The 13138-nt window shown below is 45.5% G+C and overlaps 1 protein-coding gene across 3 annotated transcripts in view; it reads right to left on the reverse strand.

Moving 5' to 3' along the window:
* Nucleotides 1-6705: 6705 nt before the first annotated feature.
* TAMM41 (TAM41 mitochondrial translocator assembly and maintenance homolog) overlaps nt 6706-13138 on the reverse strand; it is a 57756-nt gene continuing 51323 nt past the window's right edge. For all 3 annotated transcript variants that reach the window (XM_010377288.2, XM_030927989.1, XM_030927992.1), the window contains one exon: nt 6706-6841. In XM_010377288.2, coding sequence (XP_010375590.1) covers nt 6765-6841 — 77 coding nt within the window. In that variant the 3' untranslated portion in view covers nt 6706-6764. The remainder of the gene's footprint in view (nt 6842-13138) is intronic.

The following is a 13138-nucleotide window of genomic DNA, read 5'->3' on the forward strand; positions in this document are numbered from 1 at the left end:
AAAAAAAAAAAAAAAAAAAAAGAAGTACAGGCTGAGGGAAATAGAAACACCAAATGGGTAAAGGGAGAAAGATGTTGTATCTACTGTGATATCATAACCTTTTTAAAAAATGAAGCGGTGGCTCATGCCTGTCATTCCAGCACTTTGGGAGGCCGAGGAAGGCAGATCACTTGAGTTCAGGAGTTCGAGACCAGCCTGGTCAACATGGTGAAACCCTGTCTCTACTAACAATACAAAAAATTAGCCAGGTGTGGTGGTGTGAGCCTGTAATCCCAGCTACTCAGGAGGCTGAGGTGGGAGAATCGCTTGAACCTGGGAGGTGGAGGTTGCAGTGAGCCAAGATCATGCCACTGCACTCCAGTCTGGGCAACAGAGTAAGACTCTGTCTCAAAAACCAAATCAAACCAAACCAAAACCAAAACAAAAAAGGTAGGTATATTTTCTTCCTTGCGTGGTAATGTGTATATACACACTCACAGACAGGCACACGGGTGTCTTTCACCCCTTCCCTTCACCTATTTTCTATAAGGAGAGTGGGTGGTGGTTAACGTTATGGGTTAGTTTCTAAATTACACAATATCCAGTTGGGATTCTAATTAAAAGAGGCATTAACATCACCCAGAGATGAATACAATAACTGCAGGGACTTTGTTTGCTCTTTCCTGTCAGAAAAGTGAGAACATTTTCTTTCTTTCTTTTTTTTTTTTTTTTGTTTTTGAGGAGGAGTCTTGCTCTGTCCCCCAGGCTGGAGTGCAGTGGCGCAATCATGGCTCACTGCAACTTCCGCCTCCTGGGTTCAAGTGATTCTCCTGCCCCAGCCTCCCAAATAGCTGGGATTACAGGTGCCCGCCACCACCCCTGGCTCATTTGAGAGCATTTTCTTTTGTACAAAGGACAGCTGCATCATGGTGGGTGGAAGCAGGAAGCTGCTTGCTGGTGTATGGAAATTTACATATGATTGAAGGGTGGATTTGGATGCTGTCACCACAGGCAGGTGTTTCTCTGGTAAGCTCAGCCATTCCTCTGTACTCCACTCTCTACTGCTGGGGTAGGAGTCTGCAAACTATGTTGCCCAGGCTTTCTCACCAGCTGGCTTTCTATTAGGTTTTGCTGATTGGAGACCGTGGTGCCAGATCAGAAGGTAGGAGGAAGAGAAGTTCCTGGGTTTGACTCCAACTGCAGCAGCAGTTACTGGTGGTTGTCAAGTGGCATCTGGTTTTTGTTTTTGTTTTGTTTTGTTTTGTTTTGTTTTGAGATGGAGTCTTGCTCTGTCACCAGGCTGGAGTGCAGTGGCGCAATCTTAGCTCACTGCAACCTCCGCCTCCCGGGTTCAAGTGATTCTCCTGCCTCAGCCTCCCAAGTAGCTGGGACTACAGGCACACGCCACCATGCCCAGCTAATTTTTGTATTTTTAGTAGAGACGGGGTTTCACCATGTTGGCCAGGATGGTCTCAATCTCTTGACCTCGTGATCCACCTACCTCGGCCTCCCAAAGTGCTGAGATTACAGGGGTGAGCCACCGCGCCCAGACTGTTGTTTTTTCAGTCAGAGTCTCACTCTCTCGCCTGGGCTGGAGTGCAGTAGCGTGATCTCCGCTCACTGCAGCCTTGACCTCCTGGGGTTCAGGTGATTCTGCCATCTCAGCCTCCCAAGTAGCTGGGACCATGGGTGCGCACCACTGTACCCAGCTAATTTTGTTTACTTTTTGTAGAGATGAGGTCTATGTTGCCCAGGCTGGCCTCAAACTCCTGAACTCAAGCAATTCACCCACCTTGGCCTCCCAAAGTGCTGTGATTACAGGCATTAGCCACCGTGCCTGGCCCAAGTGGCATCTGGGCAGTGGTGGTGACTCTGGCAGCACTAGCAGTGGCAAGGGCATAAGTTTTCAGAGGACTTGTACACAGTATCTAATGCTGTGTACAAGTCTTCTGAACCGTGTACAAGTCTTCTGAAAGCTTAATGACTTGAATCTTTTTGAGAGACAGGGTCTCACTCTGGTGCCCAGGCTGGTGTGGGCTTGTAGGTTCCAGCCCGGGGATGTTAGCAGCTTCCTGATGCACAGCTTCTCTGCACATCATCCCTTCTTCCTCCTCCAGTGTACCCCTTCTTTTTTGTTTGCCAGCCCTCCCAACATCTTTGTAACAAATTCCCTATATTAAATTCCTTCTATTTATTTTATTTTATTACTATTTTTTGAGACAGAATCTCGCTCTGTCACTTAGGCTGGAATGCAGTGGCACAATCGTGGCTCATTGCAACCTCCACCTCCCAGGTTCAAGCAATTCTCCTGCCTCAGCCTCTCGAATAGCTGGGATTACAGGCGTGTGACACCACGCCGGGGTAATTTTTGTGTTTTTAGTAGACATGGGGTTTCATCATGTTGGCCAGGCTGGTCTCGAACTCCTGACCTCGTGATCCACCCACCTCAGCCTCCCAAAGCGCTGGGATTATAGGCGTGAGCCACTATGGCCAGCCCCTTCTATTTATTATACTTAGGGTTGTTTCCATTTTTCTTGACTAGATTGTGCAGTGGCATAATCACAGCTCACTGCAGCCTCAACCTTCTAGGCTCAAGCAATCCTCCCACCTCAACCTCCTGAGTAGCTGGGGCTACAGGTGTGTGCTACCACATTTTAAAGTTTTTGTAGAGATGTGGAGGTCTCACTATGTTGCCTAAGCTGGTCTCGAACTCCTGGGCTCAAGCAATTCTCCCACCTTAGCCTCCCAAAGTGCTGGGATGACACATGTGAGCCACCATGCCTGGACAACTCAATGACTTTAAATGACAATGATCATTTTCTTATTCTCCCTCAGACTTCCAAAAGCTGACTGGGCTTGGCTAGGCAGGTCCTGTTGGGCTCTCTTGTTCTGTCACAATCAGAGTGGCTGGGGCTGGAGTTATTTTAAAGCCTTGCTCACTCACTTGTCTGGCAACTGATGCTAGACATCAGCCAGAACACCTACATGTGGCCTCTCCCAGTGGCCTGGGCACCCTGAAAACATGGCGACTGGGTTCCAAGCCAAGTGTCCTGAGAGACAGCTGGGTGGAAGTTGTGTCACCTTTTAGGACCTAGCCTTGGAAGTCACAGAGATCTCATCTGTTATATTCTATCTGTGAGAAGCAAGTCACTAAGGCCTGCCCATATTCAAGGAGGGAAAATGAATGCTACTGCTAGAAGGAGGGCCAAAGAATTTGTGAACATATTTTGAAACCGCTATAGGGAACATCTCCAGCAACACAGCAGCAGGTGTGGGCTTGTAACTTCCAGTACAGGGCTACTAACAGCATCCTGATGTGCAGATTCTCCGCACATCATCCCTTCTTCCTCCCCCAGGGTACTCCTTCTTTTTTGTTTCCCAGGCCTCCCAACATCTTTGCAACAAATTCCCTACATTAAATTCCTTCTATTTGATATACTTAAGAGTTGTTTCCATTTTCTTGGCTAGACTGACTAATATATGAGGGACTATCCCATGCCATCTAAACTCACCATCTGAACTGGATAGCAGAGATACTATCATGACATGCCAAGAACCACATTAGGTGATCTACATGTTATGTCATTTAATTCTAACATCAAGCCTGACACATGGGTATAAGAATACCTACATTGGCTGGGCGCGGTGGCTCAAGCCTGTAATCCCAGCACTTTGGGAGGCCGAGATGGGCGGATCACGAGGTCAGGAGATCGAGACCATCCTGGCTAACACAGTGAAACCCCATCTCTACTAAAAAATACAAAAAACTAGCCAGGCGAGGTGGCGCCTGTAGTCCCAGCTACTCGGGAGGCTGAGGCAGGAGAATGGCGTAAACCCGGAAGGCAGAGCTTGCAGTGAGCTGAGATCCGGCCACTGCACTCCAGCCCGGGCGACAGAGCGAGACTCCGTCAACTAGCCGGGCGAGGTGGCGGCGCCTGTAGTCCCAGCTACTCGGGAGGCTGAGGCAGGAGAATGGCGGGAACCCGGGAGGCGGAGCTTGCAGTGAGCTGAGATCTGGCCACTGCACTCCAGCCTGGGTGACAGAGCGAGACTCCTTCTCAAAAAAAAAAAAAAGAAAAAAAAGAAGAAAAAAAAAAAGAATACCTACATCATGGACATAGAAACTGAGTTTCAGAAGGGTTAAGCAACTTGACCAAGGACACAGCTGGAAAGAGTTGAGAACCAACTCTAGGTGTGACACCAAAATACATTTCTTTCTTGAGCCTTCTGGAATGGGAAGAGCTACTTACTCCCGAAGAGTTCCACTTTCCTCAGAGAAAGTCTTACCTGTCCTCCTTATATGCCTTTTTGATGAATCACCTTAGACTGAGGAAAAGGAAGAATACATCTACAGGCAGTGGAAGACAAAGACACAAGTATTCATCATTTGTGAAAGCTGCAGGCTGTGTTAGAAAAGGCACTACACCAGAGTCTGGAGGCCAGGGTTCAAGCCCCAGCAATGTTACTCACAAATGTTCCCAAAGTATCTACTTTGGGAATATAAAAAGCTCTATCAGACACAGAGGACAGAAGTTAAAATAAAATAAAGCCAGATTATAGTGGGTCTTGAATAGGCTGAGGAAAAATTCTTATTGCATAATCAGTGCAGAATCCATTTTGTCGCCCAGGCTGGAATACAGCGGCACAATCACAGATCACCGCAGCCTTGACCTCCTGGGCTCAAGTGATCCTCCCTCCCAAGTGGCTGGGACCACAGGCATGTGCCACCACATCTAGCTAATTTTTGAGAAACTTTTTGTAGTGATATGCTCTCACTGTGTTGCCCAGGCTGCTCTTGAATTCCTGGGCTCAAGCAACTCTCCAGCCTCAGCCTTCCGAAGTGCTGGGATTCCAAGCATAAGCCACCTTGCCCAGTCTATCTTGGGTTCTTGAGGAAAAAACTTACACAAATAAACAAAAAGGCCTATAGAAGAAAATAATAGGCCAAGCGAAGTGGCTCACGCCTGTAATCCCAGCAATTTGGGAGGCCGAGGCGGGTGGATCACCTGAGGTGAGGAGTTCAAGACCAGCCTGGCCAACATGATGAAACCCTGTCTCTACTAAAAAGAGAAAAAATTAGCTGGGCATGGTGGTGGGCACCTGTAATCCCAGCTACTCAGGAGGCTGAAGCAGGAGAATCACTTGAACCCAGGAGGTGGAGGTTGCAGTGAGCCAAGATCACACCACTGCATTTCAGCCTGGGCAACAAGAGCGAAACTCCATCTTAAAAAAAAGAAAAGAAAAGAAAAAGAAAAAGAAAACAATAACAAAACCAATAATACAAAGGAACCACAGCAGCAACAACCATTTGCTCAATGCTAGGCACAGGCACTACCCTACGCGTTCTACAGGTTCTTGAGTGCACAGACCAGCACAACTCGAAGAGGTCTGTAATGTTATTTCCATCTCACAGACGGTGAAACTATTCAGAGGCTCAATAACTTGCCCAAAATCACATAGCTGGTCAGTAGTGGGGATGAGATGTAACTCAGTTTGGCTGAATCTGAAGTCTGCACTCTTCACTATGCCACGGGTTGGAATGAGCTGAATCCAATAGTAAACAAAAAATAAGTAGACAGAGGATTGTTCAAATGTACAAGAGACCCTACAGGACTGCACCAGAATACTTGGCAATGGAAATACAGAGTGTGAGGTGGGACAAAGACAATCTGAAGGAAAAAAAGACAAGCTGAGGTTCAATCAAATAGATTCATATGGCTTGTAAGGTGGATGAGGTGGGAAGAGGTGGTTGCTTCCCAACAGCCCTTCCTCCTCAATTGTCCATTTAAGTATCTACTTCTTCTCTGAAGCCTGTGAGCCCAAGGGGAGGGAAGCTATCTCTTGGGCTGAGGCTGGTGGCTCAGGCCTGAGCCTATCAGCTTAGTTCCATCCTTTGTCCATTTACGGGCTCAGGGATGGGCATGTCACCCAATCAGCGTCCATGAAACCAAACAGAGGCTTGCTAGGGGCTGTTGGGAAGGTTTCCTGCTTTTCTAAGAGGCCATCTGAAAGGAGTCTTCTCTGTGGCTCCAGTTGTGATCTGGAAGCACATAGCCCTTGAAGCTGCTCTCATGACAGAACAAAACCAGCCTCAGCACGATGCTAACACTGCAGAGGGCAGAGGACAGAGAGATGGAGAGAAACTGGGGTGCATGATTCTGTCCTCTGTTGTTCAAGGCACTCTGTGGTGGGTTTCCTGTTGCCCAAATATGCCCTGTTACAATAAGGTAGGCTCTGCAAGATGTCTGTCCCAAGTCCCAAGATGACTTACCCAAGTCACTCCCATACACTTTAGTGGAGAACAAAGAAAAACACAAAAAGCCTAGATCCAGGGAAATGTTGATGTGACACTTGCAAGTGTCACATTTTTTTTCCTTGTTGGAAAAAAAACAAGTGAACAGGATGGAGACTAGAGACGTAACAAGCCAGGCAGAGAAAGCCACGCTTCCCCACCCTGTAAGTTTCCTGGGCTGCGTGTTCACAGCATACATGCAATTTGTCATATCTGACTCTCATGTACCTACAGAATGCAGGCCACAGGCAAAGCTATTCTGCAGGACCCACGTGGCTTTGAACATGGAGAGGGTTCTTTTCTTCTGATGCTAAACCTTCTAACATATTTGGGTCCCAACTGGGTAAATGTCTGATGCATACATTTAAAAAACCAAGTATTATACAAACCAGTGTATTTCGAAATCAAGCAATGGGTCAAAGTAACAAACACTGTTCTGTCAAAAAGGATCACTTTATTCATCTATACATAACATATATAAAAGTAAGTAAAATCAGGATGTTTTCCTCAGCCACCCTTTCCACATTTTGTGCAGTTTTAGTGAACTATAAATCACTGACTTCTTCATGCCTAAAAGAGAAAAGATGAGAAAGTAAGAAAACGGAGGCTTGTTGAGAAGACGCTCAGTTTCAGTGACATCCTGAGCAGAGACGTGTCTTTGGAGGAAGGCAGTGAGGGCTGGCCAGTGGCTCTAGGAGACCAGGGAGCTGAAGGTGATGAAAGGTACTGTCATCAGTGTAGGGGGAAATGATTCTGATTTCGGCATTTTCTGATTTAGGGATATGGATGCCAACGGTTCCTAAGTTATTGGTATAAGTGATCCTTTTGAGTTATGAACATATTGGAAACCTCTGAACTTAACTCTTTCAAAAAGGCAGGACAAGGATAAGACTCTGTATGCCACTGGGTGCTCACTCGACACACTGTGCAGTACATGTGGGCTGATTCACCCATGCCTCTGCCCGGACTGGGAGCTTCCTGAGGACAGGGACCTTGTCCTATTCACCTAGGTGGCCCTGTCACCTAGTACAGGACCCAGAACACAGCAGGTACTCTGTAAAAGCTTTTGAAATGACAGGACAAATGTGCCTCATTTGGACAGCTGGCCCCCTAGCACCCCCATCTATTTAGTCACGAGTATGTGATGAAACTGGAGAAAGGCTCTCCGGCAGCTTAGGGGAAAGAAGTAAAATGGGATAAAATAAATGGGTGTCATTTGTCAGATCTAAGAGTATCCTATTTGTGGAAGCTATTATGGACTCGACTTCCTTTGTGTTGAGGGTGAGATCACTCAGTTTGTGTTTCAGGGTGTGGCCCAAAGATACGAACAGTCTTTTTCACTGTGAGACACAAAAAACTGTGATCCATGCTATGTGTGTGAAGTGCACACCCCTGGCAGTGCACTTCGGTGAGCGCGCTGACAAGGTAACAGGTTTCGCTCTGGACATGCCTAGCACTGGGGTTTGAGTGATGACTTGAAAATATCTGGCCCTATTACCTGTAAACTGCCTAGTCCACTTCGAGCCTTGGAAAAGACGACTGCAGACAGTGGCAGGGGAGCAGTAAAATCATTAATGAATACTTCTAGATACTCTGGCTTCGTCTGTCTACCAGTTGACTACTTGCAAACCAACATAACCTAGCCAACAAACTCAGAGTTCCTTTCCCTGCCTCCGCCCCTTTAAATTTTCTCCCTGGAGCAACCACTCTGGTAAACCCCACCCACTTGAGCATTGAGACTAGAAGCTTATTACATAAGGTGCTTTTTAAAATTCCAGCCAGAACCAACCAAAAGACTAAGCCGAATACAGGTAGTTGTACATGGAAAGGTTCATACAGCAACCCCAGGGCACTGAGTCACAGATAGAGGAGGATGCATGGGCCATGATAATTCCCAGCTCAGCTTCAAAAAGCAGTTCCTTGGAGCTTCAACATTTAAGGTAAATACATAAAGTAGAAGAGTGTCACCATGTCGTCATTTTTTTTTGCTGCTAGTGGACGGAAATCTCCCTTGAATGAAACATTCTCCCTTTCATGGTTCTGCCAGTGAGACATTTTCAGAAAGACTGCAGCAGGGAAATCTGTTAGAGCACTAGAATCGGAGTCAAGAGACCTGGACTCTAGTCCCAAGTGGGCCACAAACTAACGGTGGCCATTCCCTGGGCCTCAGGTTCCTTATCTGTAAAATGACGGTTGGAATAGATGAGGGGTTCTCTAACAAGGGGCCCATAAATTAGTCTGAGTGTCTGTGAACTCCCTAATGCTGCAGGAAAATTTGCTGTGTGTGTGCATATGTGCACTTCTGTGCAGGGCATCCAGAGTTCTAGTCAGATTTTCACAGGGATCCTGGACTTGCAAAAGGCTAAGAACGAACAGATCAGAATGAAGAGTGTCTTTTCTGCCTTAATATGACAATTTCAACAAAGGTGGAGAACTTAAATTTCATGATTTTGGAATAGGCAAAACTCTTCTAAACAGGACACAAGAAACTGCTAAATATATAGAAGACAAAATGGATAAATTGGACTACATGAAATTATGAATTTCTTTTCACCAAAAGACACCATTAAGAGAATAAAATGACATGGCTTATGGCTGCGATCCCAACACTTAGGGAGGCTGAGGCGGGCAGACCACAAAGGTCAGGAGATCAAAGAGCATCCTGGCCAACATGGTGAAACCCCGTCTCTACTAAAATACAAAAAATTAGCTGGGCGTGGTGGCACGCACCTGTAGTCCCAGCTACTTGGGAGGCTGGCGCAGGGGAATCGCTTGAGCCCAGCAAGTGGAGGTTGCAGTGAGCTGAGATCATGCCACTGCACTCCAGCCTGGTGACAGAGCAAGGCTCCATCTCAAAAAAAAAAAAAAAAAAAAAAGAGAGTGAAATGACACGTCACAGAGCAGGGGATTTTGGCATCACATGTATCCAACAATGGAGTTGTGCCCCGACTACAGAGAGTGAAAATTCAGTAAGCAAAACAGACAACTCAGTAGGAAAATGAGCAAAAGACTAGAATAGATGCTTCACAAAAGAGCATATCCAAATAAACAAAATGAAAAATGCTCAACTTCCTCAGTCATGAGGAAAATGTGAATTAAAAGCCCAACAGGTACCACTAGTCACTCACTAGAGCGCCTAAAATGAAAAAGACCTATACAAGTATTCAGGGAGGTGCTGCAACAGAAACTCTGCTAGTGCCAGTATAAACGTGGACAATTGTTTAGCAGTTTCTACTAAGGCTGAACAGTCACATGCTTTATCATCCAGGAATTCTACCCCTCGGTACATACCTGACAGGAACGCATACATACACCCACCAAAAGACAGGTACAAAAATATCCACAGCAGCACTACTTGTAATAGTCCCAAGCGGGAAGAACCCGAGTATCTATCGATAGTAGAATGGATAAATTGTGGTATATTCACACAGCAGAATAGTGCACTGAGCAGAAATGAACCACTGCTACTCCCAACACGGTGAATCTCACTATGTTATAAATGAACAGGGAAAGACACAAGAGGACATGCTTATACACGGTTCAAATATGGGTAAAACAGAACCGTGGCACTGGGAGTCAGGCTGGTGCTTACTCTTGGAGAAGCAATGTCTGTGATGGGCATGAGGGGCACTGGGGACTAGCATGACTGTATTTCTTCACCTGGGCACTAGGTCTATGAGGTGTTCCCTTTGTGAAAATTCATCAGATTTATGATTTTTGCACTTTTCTGTATATATGGACATATTTCCGACTATCAGAAAATTTAGAATCTCTCATTTATTCAGTCACACATAGAACAAATATTTATTGAGCACCTATATAAGCAAGACACTGAACTAGTTGCTAGGGATACTGGTATGGACAACAGCTACGGTCTCTGCCCTCACAGAGTCCACAATCCATAGACTTCTACTCGGTCTACCTTAAGCTTACTTTCTTCAATTTTTTTTTTTTTTTTTTTTTTTTTTAAGAGACGAGGTCTCACTCTGTCACCTAGGTTGGAGTGCAGTGGCATAATCAAAGCTCACTGGAGCCTTGACCTTCTGGGCTCGAGAGATCCTCTCTCCTCATTTTCCTGAGTAGCTGGGGCTACAGGTACATGCCACCATGCCTAGCTCATTTTATTTTATTTTTGTAGAGATGGAGTCTTGCTTTGTTGCCCAGGCTGGTCTTGAACCCTTGGCCTCAACCCATCCTCCCACCTTAGCCTCCCAAAGTGCTAGGATTCCAGGTGTGAGCCACTGTGCCCAGATTACATTAAGCTTACTCTTTCTACAGGAAAGGATGATGATTTAGGAATTCTGCTCACTCCTTCCCCAGTGGATAAAGGTGCAACATCTCTTTAGATGCATCCCCTGTAGAGAGATCCTTATTTACCTAAAACTAGTCATTATGAATTCTGATTAGTATCTAAAGTCAGGATTTTGTTTGAGAAGCATGCAGAAAACTATGTCACTATATGGCTCCTAAGGTTTCTCTTCTGATTTCTAGCTTGTTTCACATGACCTACAGCAAAGTTAATACACGTGTAAGACTATGAACTCCCTGTGTGATCTTAAAACAGATAGGTCTACTGACAGACAAACTCTCAAGGAAACAATGTGAGGTAGAAATATGGCTAGGCTGTGAAAGATCTCTACCTTTCTATAATTTTACGTTTCAGACCTTTGATAAAATTAGTACCCCCAAAACATCCTTCCAATTCATTTCCAACCATAAGCAGATATACCTATAAAGAAATCTCTTCTGAGGCAAAAGTACAACTTATTTTAAGAACTTGCAGGCTGAAGTGATAAGCAAATCAGCAGAGCACGAGTGTTCTTCTAATTTAAATATATAGGCACCAACAAATGGAAGAAATGCTTCAGTTATAAGAAATCAGAAGCAGAGGATGATGACTAATCCGTTCTACTGTGTTCCCGGAAAAGGCTGGTAAGGATCAACTGAAGCATGCCTTTTAGGAGCAAGACTGAACCTGTCTTGTTAATTTAGTTTAGCTGAATCTTTTGAAGCTAGAGAGGTAAACAGGTATTTGTCCCCAGAGTTAATTCTGATTGACCACAAAGTCAGGTGGGAAAAAATAAGATTTAAAAATTAAACTCATCATCCTCACCCAACCTCCCTCTCTGCTCAGGGAATGAATGGCTCTACTGCTTCACAGGCCCAAAACCTGGGAGTTAGTTCTGACTCCTCCTTCATGTCCCATATCCCTTTAGTCACCAAGACCCAGCCGTGTTCCCTTCTAAACACGGCAATCTTTCCTGTCTGAACTGCAATGACCTGCGTTCAGGCTGCTGTAACTCCTCAGCTGACTGGCTGCAGCCATATCTACTCAGTCTCCCTAGCAATAGTTTTACTGTCCTTCCATTTGATCTCCATACTCTAACTACACTAGTCTTTCTGCAGTCCTATGGTGACTTCCCTCTGCCCTCAAAAGAAACCCTGAACTCCCTAAAGACATGGCTTTTAAAGTCTTTGTTTGGCCCCTGCTTCTCTCTCCATCTGATCACTAAACTCCCCCATTTCTCACCTACCTGTTCCCATACCAGAGTATTCAGACAGTTCCACTTCTCTCCACTCGGGTTAGATACCTTATAAAAGGCTGCTGCTAGAATATGCAGTTTGCTTAGCTGGTCTGTTGTTGCCAGTCTGAGATGTGAGGTCATCTGTTGCTACCATGAAAGGAGGAGCAGGCAAGTTTCAGGAGGCTAAATAGTCTTTTGGTACTCCTAAGCCAGCTGGCTTTAGTTGGTGATCTGATGAGAATGATGTTATTCTACTAGCAGCACAGTCTAAGGGAAATTACAATGATTTGCTAAATAATCAACTCCCAGGCTAAAGGAAAAGAAAAACAGTGTTTGGTTTTGGAAGCAATTCTCTACTCATATTTGAACAGGAGTGTATGGATGGTCAGGGAATTTCAAGGGAACTAATAAGGACAGAGCATCAGTCAGACGGCATTGAGGACATACTGCCATTGTTATCCAGCACCATTTACTAGGCAGGGCAGTCCTCCAAGCTGGTTATAGATGCCTGGCTTGCATGTTTCGTAGGAGTAAAGCAAAATTTAGATATACTTTCATCTAAATTTATAAAGCACCTCTGGATAACACCCTGGATGCTCTCATGTAAGCCTTGGAACACCTTATGAGTTGGGTATTAGTATTCCCACCACCTCACAGAAGAGAGAATACCATACCATAGTCATAGAGTGAAGAAACGAATAATCAGAACCCCAAAATCCTATCCTCTGACTCCAAGCTTAGCTCCTTCACTAAGTGGATTCCTGGAATTTAACTGAATTTGACCTTTGGATCAGTTGGCTAAGGGGAAGACCAAATCTTCCTTTTTATCCCATTTATGAGTAGGAGGTTGCACAGGGGAGGAGGGATAATGGCTATAAAAGAATAAAAACTGGGCCGGGCGCGGTGGCTCAAGCCTGTAATCCCAGCACTTTGGGAGGCCGAGACGGGCGGATCACGAGGTCAGGAGATTGAGACCATCCTGGCTAACCCGGTGAAACCCCGTCTCTACTAAAAATACAAAAAACTAGCCGGGCGAGGTGGCGGGTGCCTGTAGTCCCAGCTACTCGGAAGGCTGAGGCAGGAGAATGGCGTGAACCCGGGAGGTGGAGCTTGCAGTGAGCTGAGATCCGGCCACTGCACTCCAGCCTGGGCGACAGAGTAAGACTCCAACTCAAAAAAAAAGAAAAAAAAGAATAAAAACTAAACCAAATATGCTAGGGTTTTCTCATCCTACAGATGACATATGAGCTGGCTGAAAAACTGAACAGAGGCAGAACTTGAGAAATTTTGGGGAGAAGGACCTAGCAAAAGTAAGGCAGAACAACAACAGCTATGATGACAA

Source organism: Rhinopithecus roxellana, chromosome 1 (assembly GCF_007565055.1).
Source record: "Rhinopithecus roxellana isolate Shanxi Qingling chromosome 1, ASM756505v1, whole genome shotgun sequence".
NCBI lineage: Eukaryota > Metazoa > Chordata > Mammalia > Primates > Cercopithecidae > Rhinopithecus > Rhinopithecus roxellana.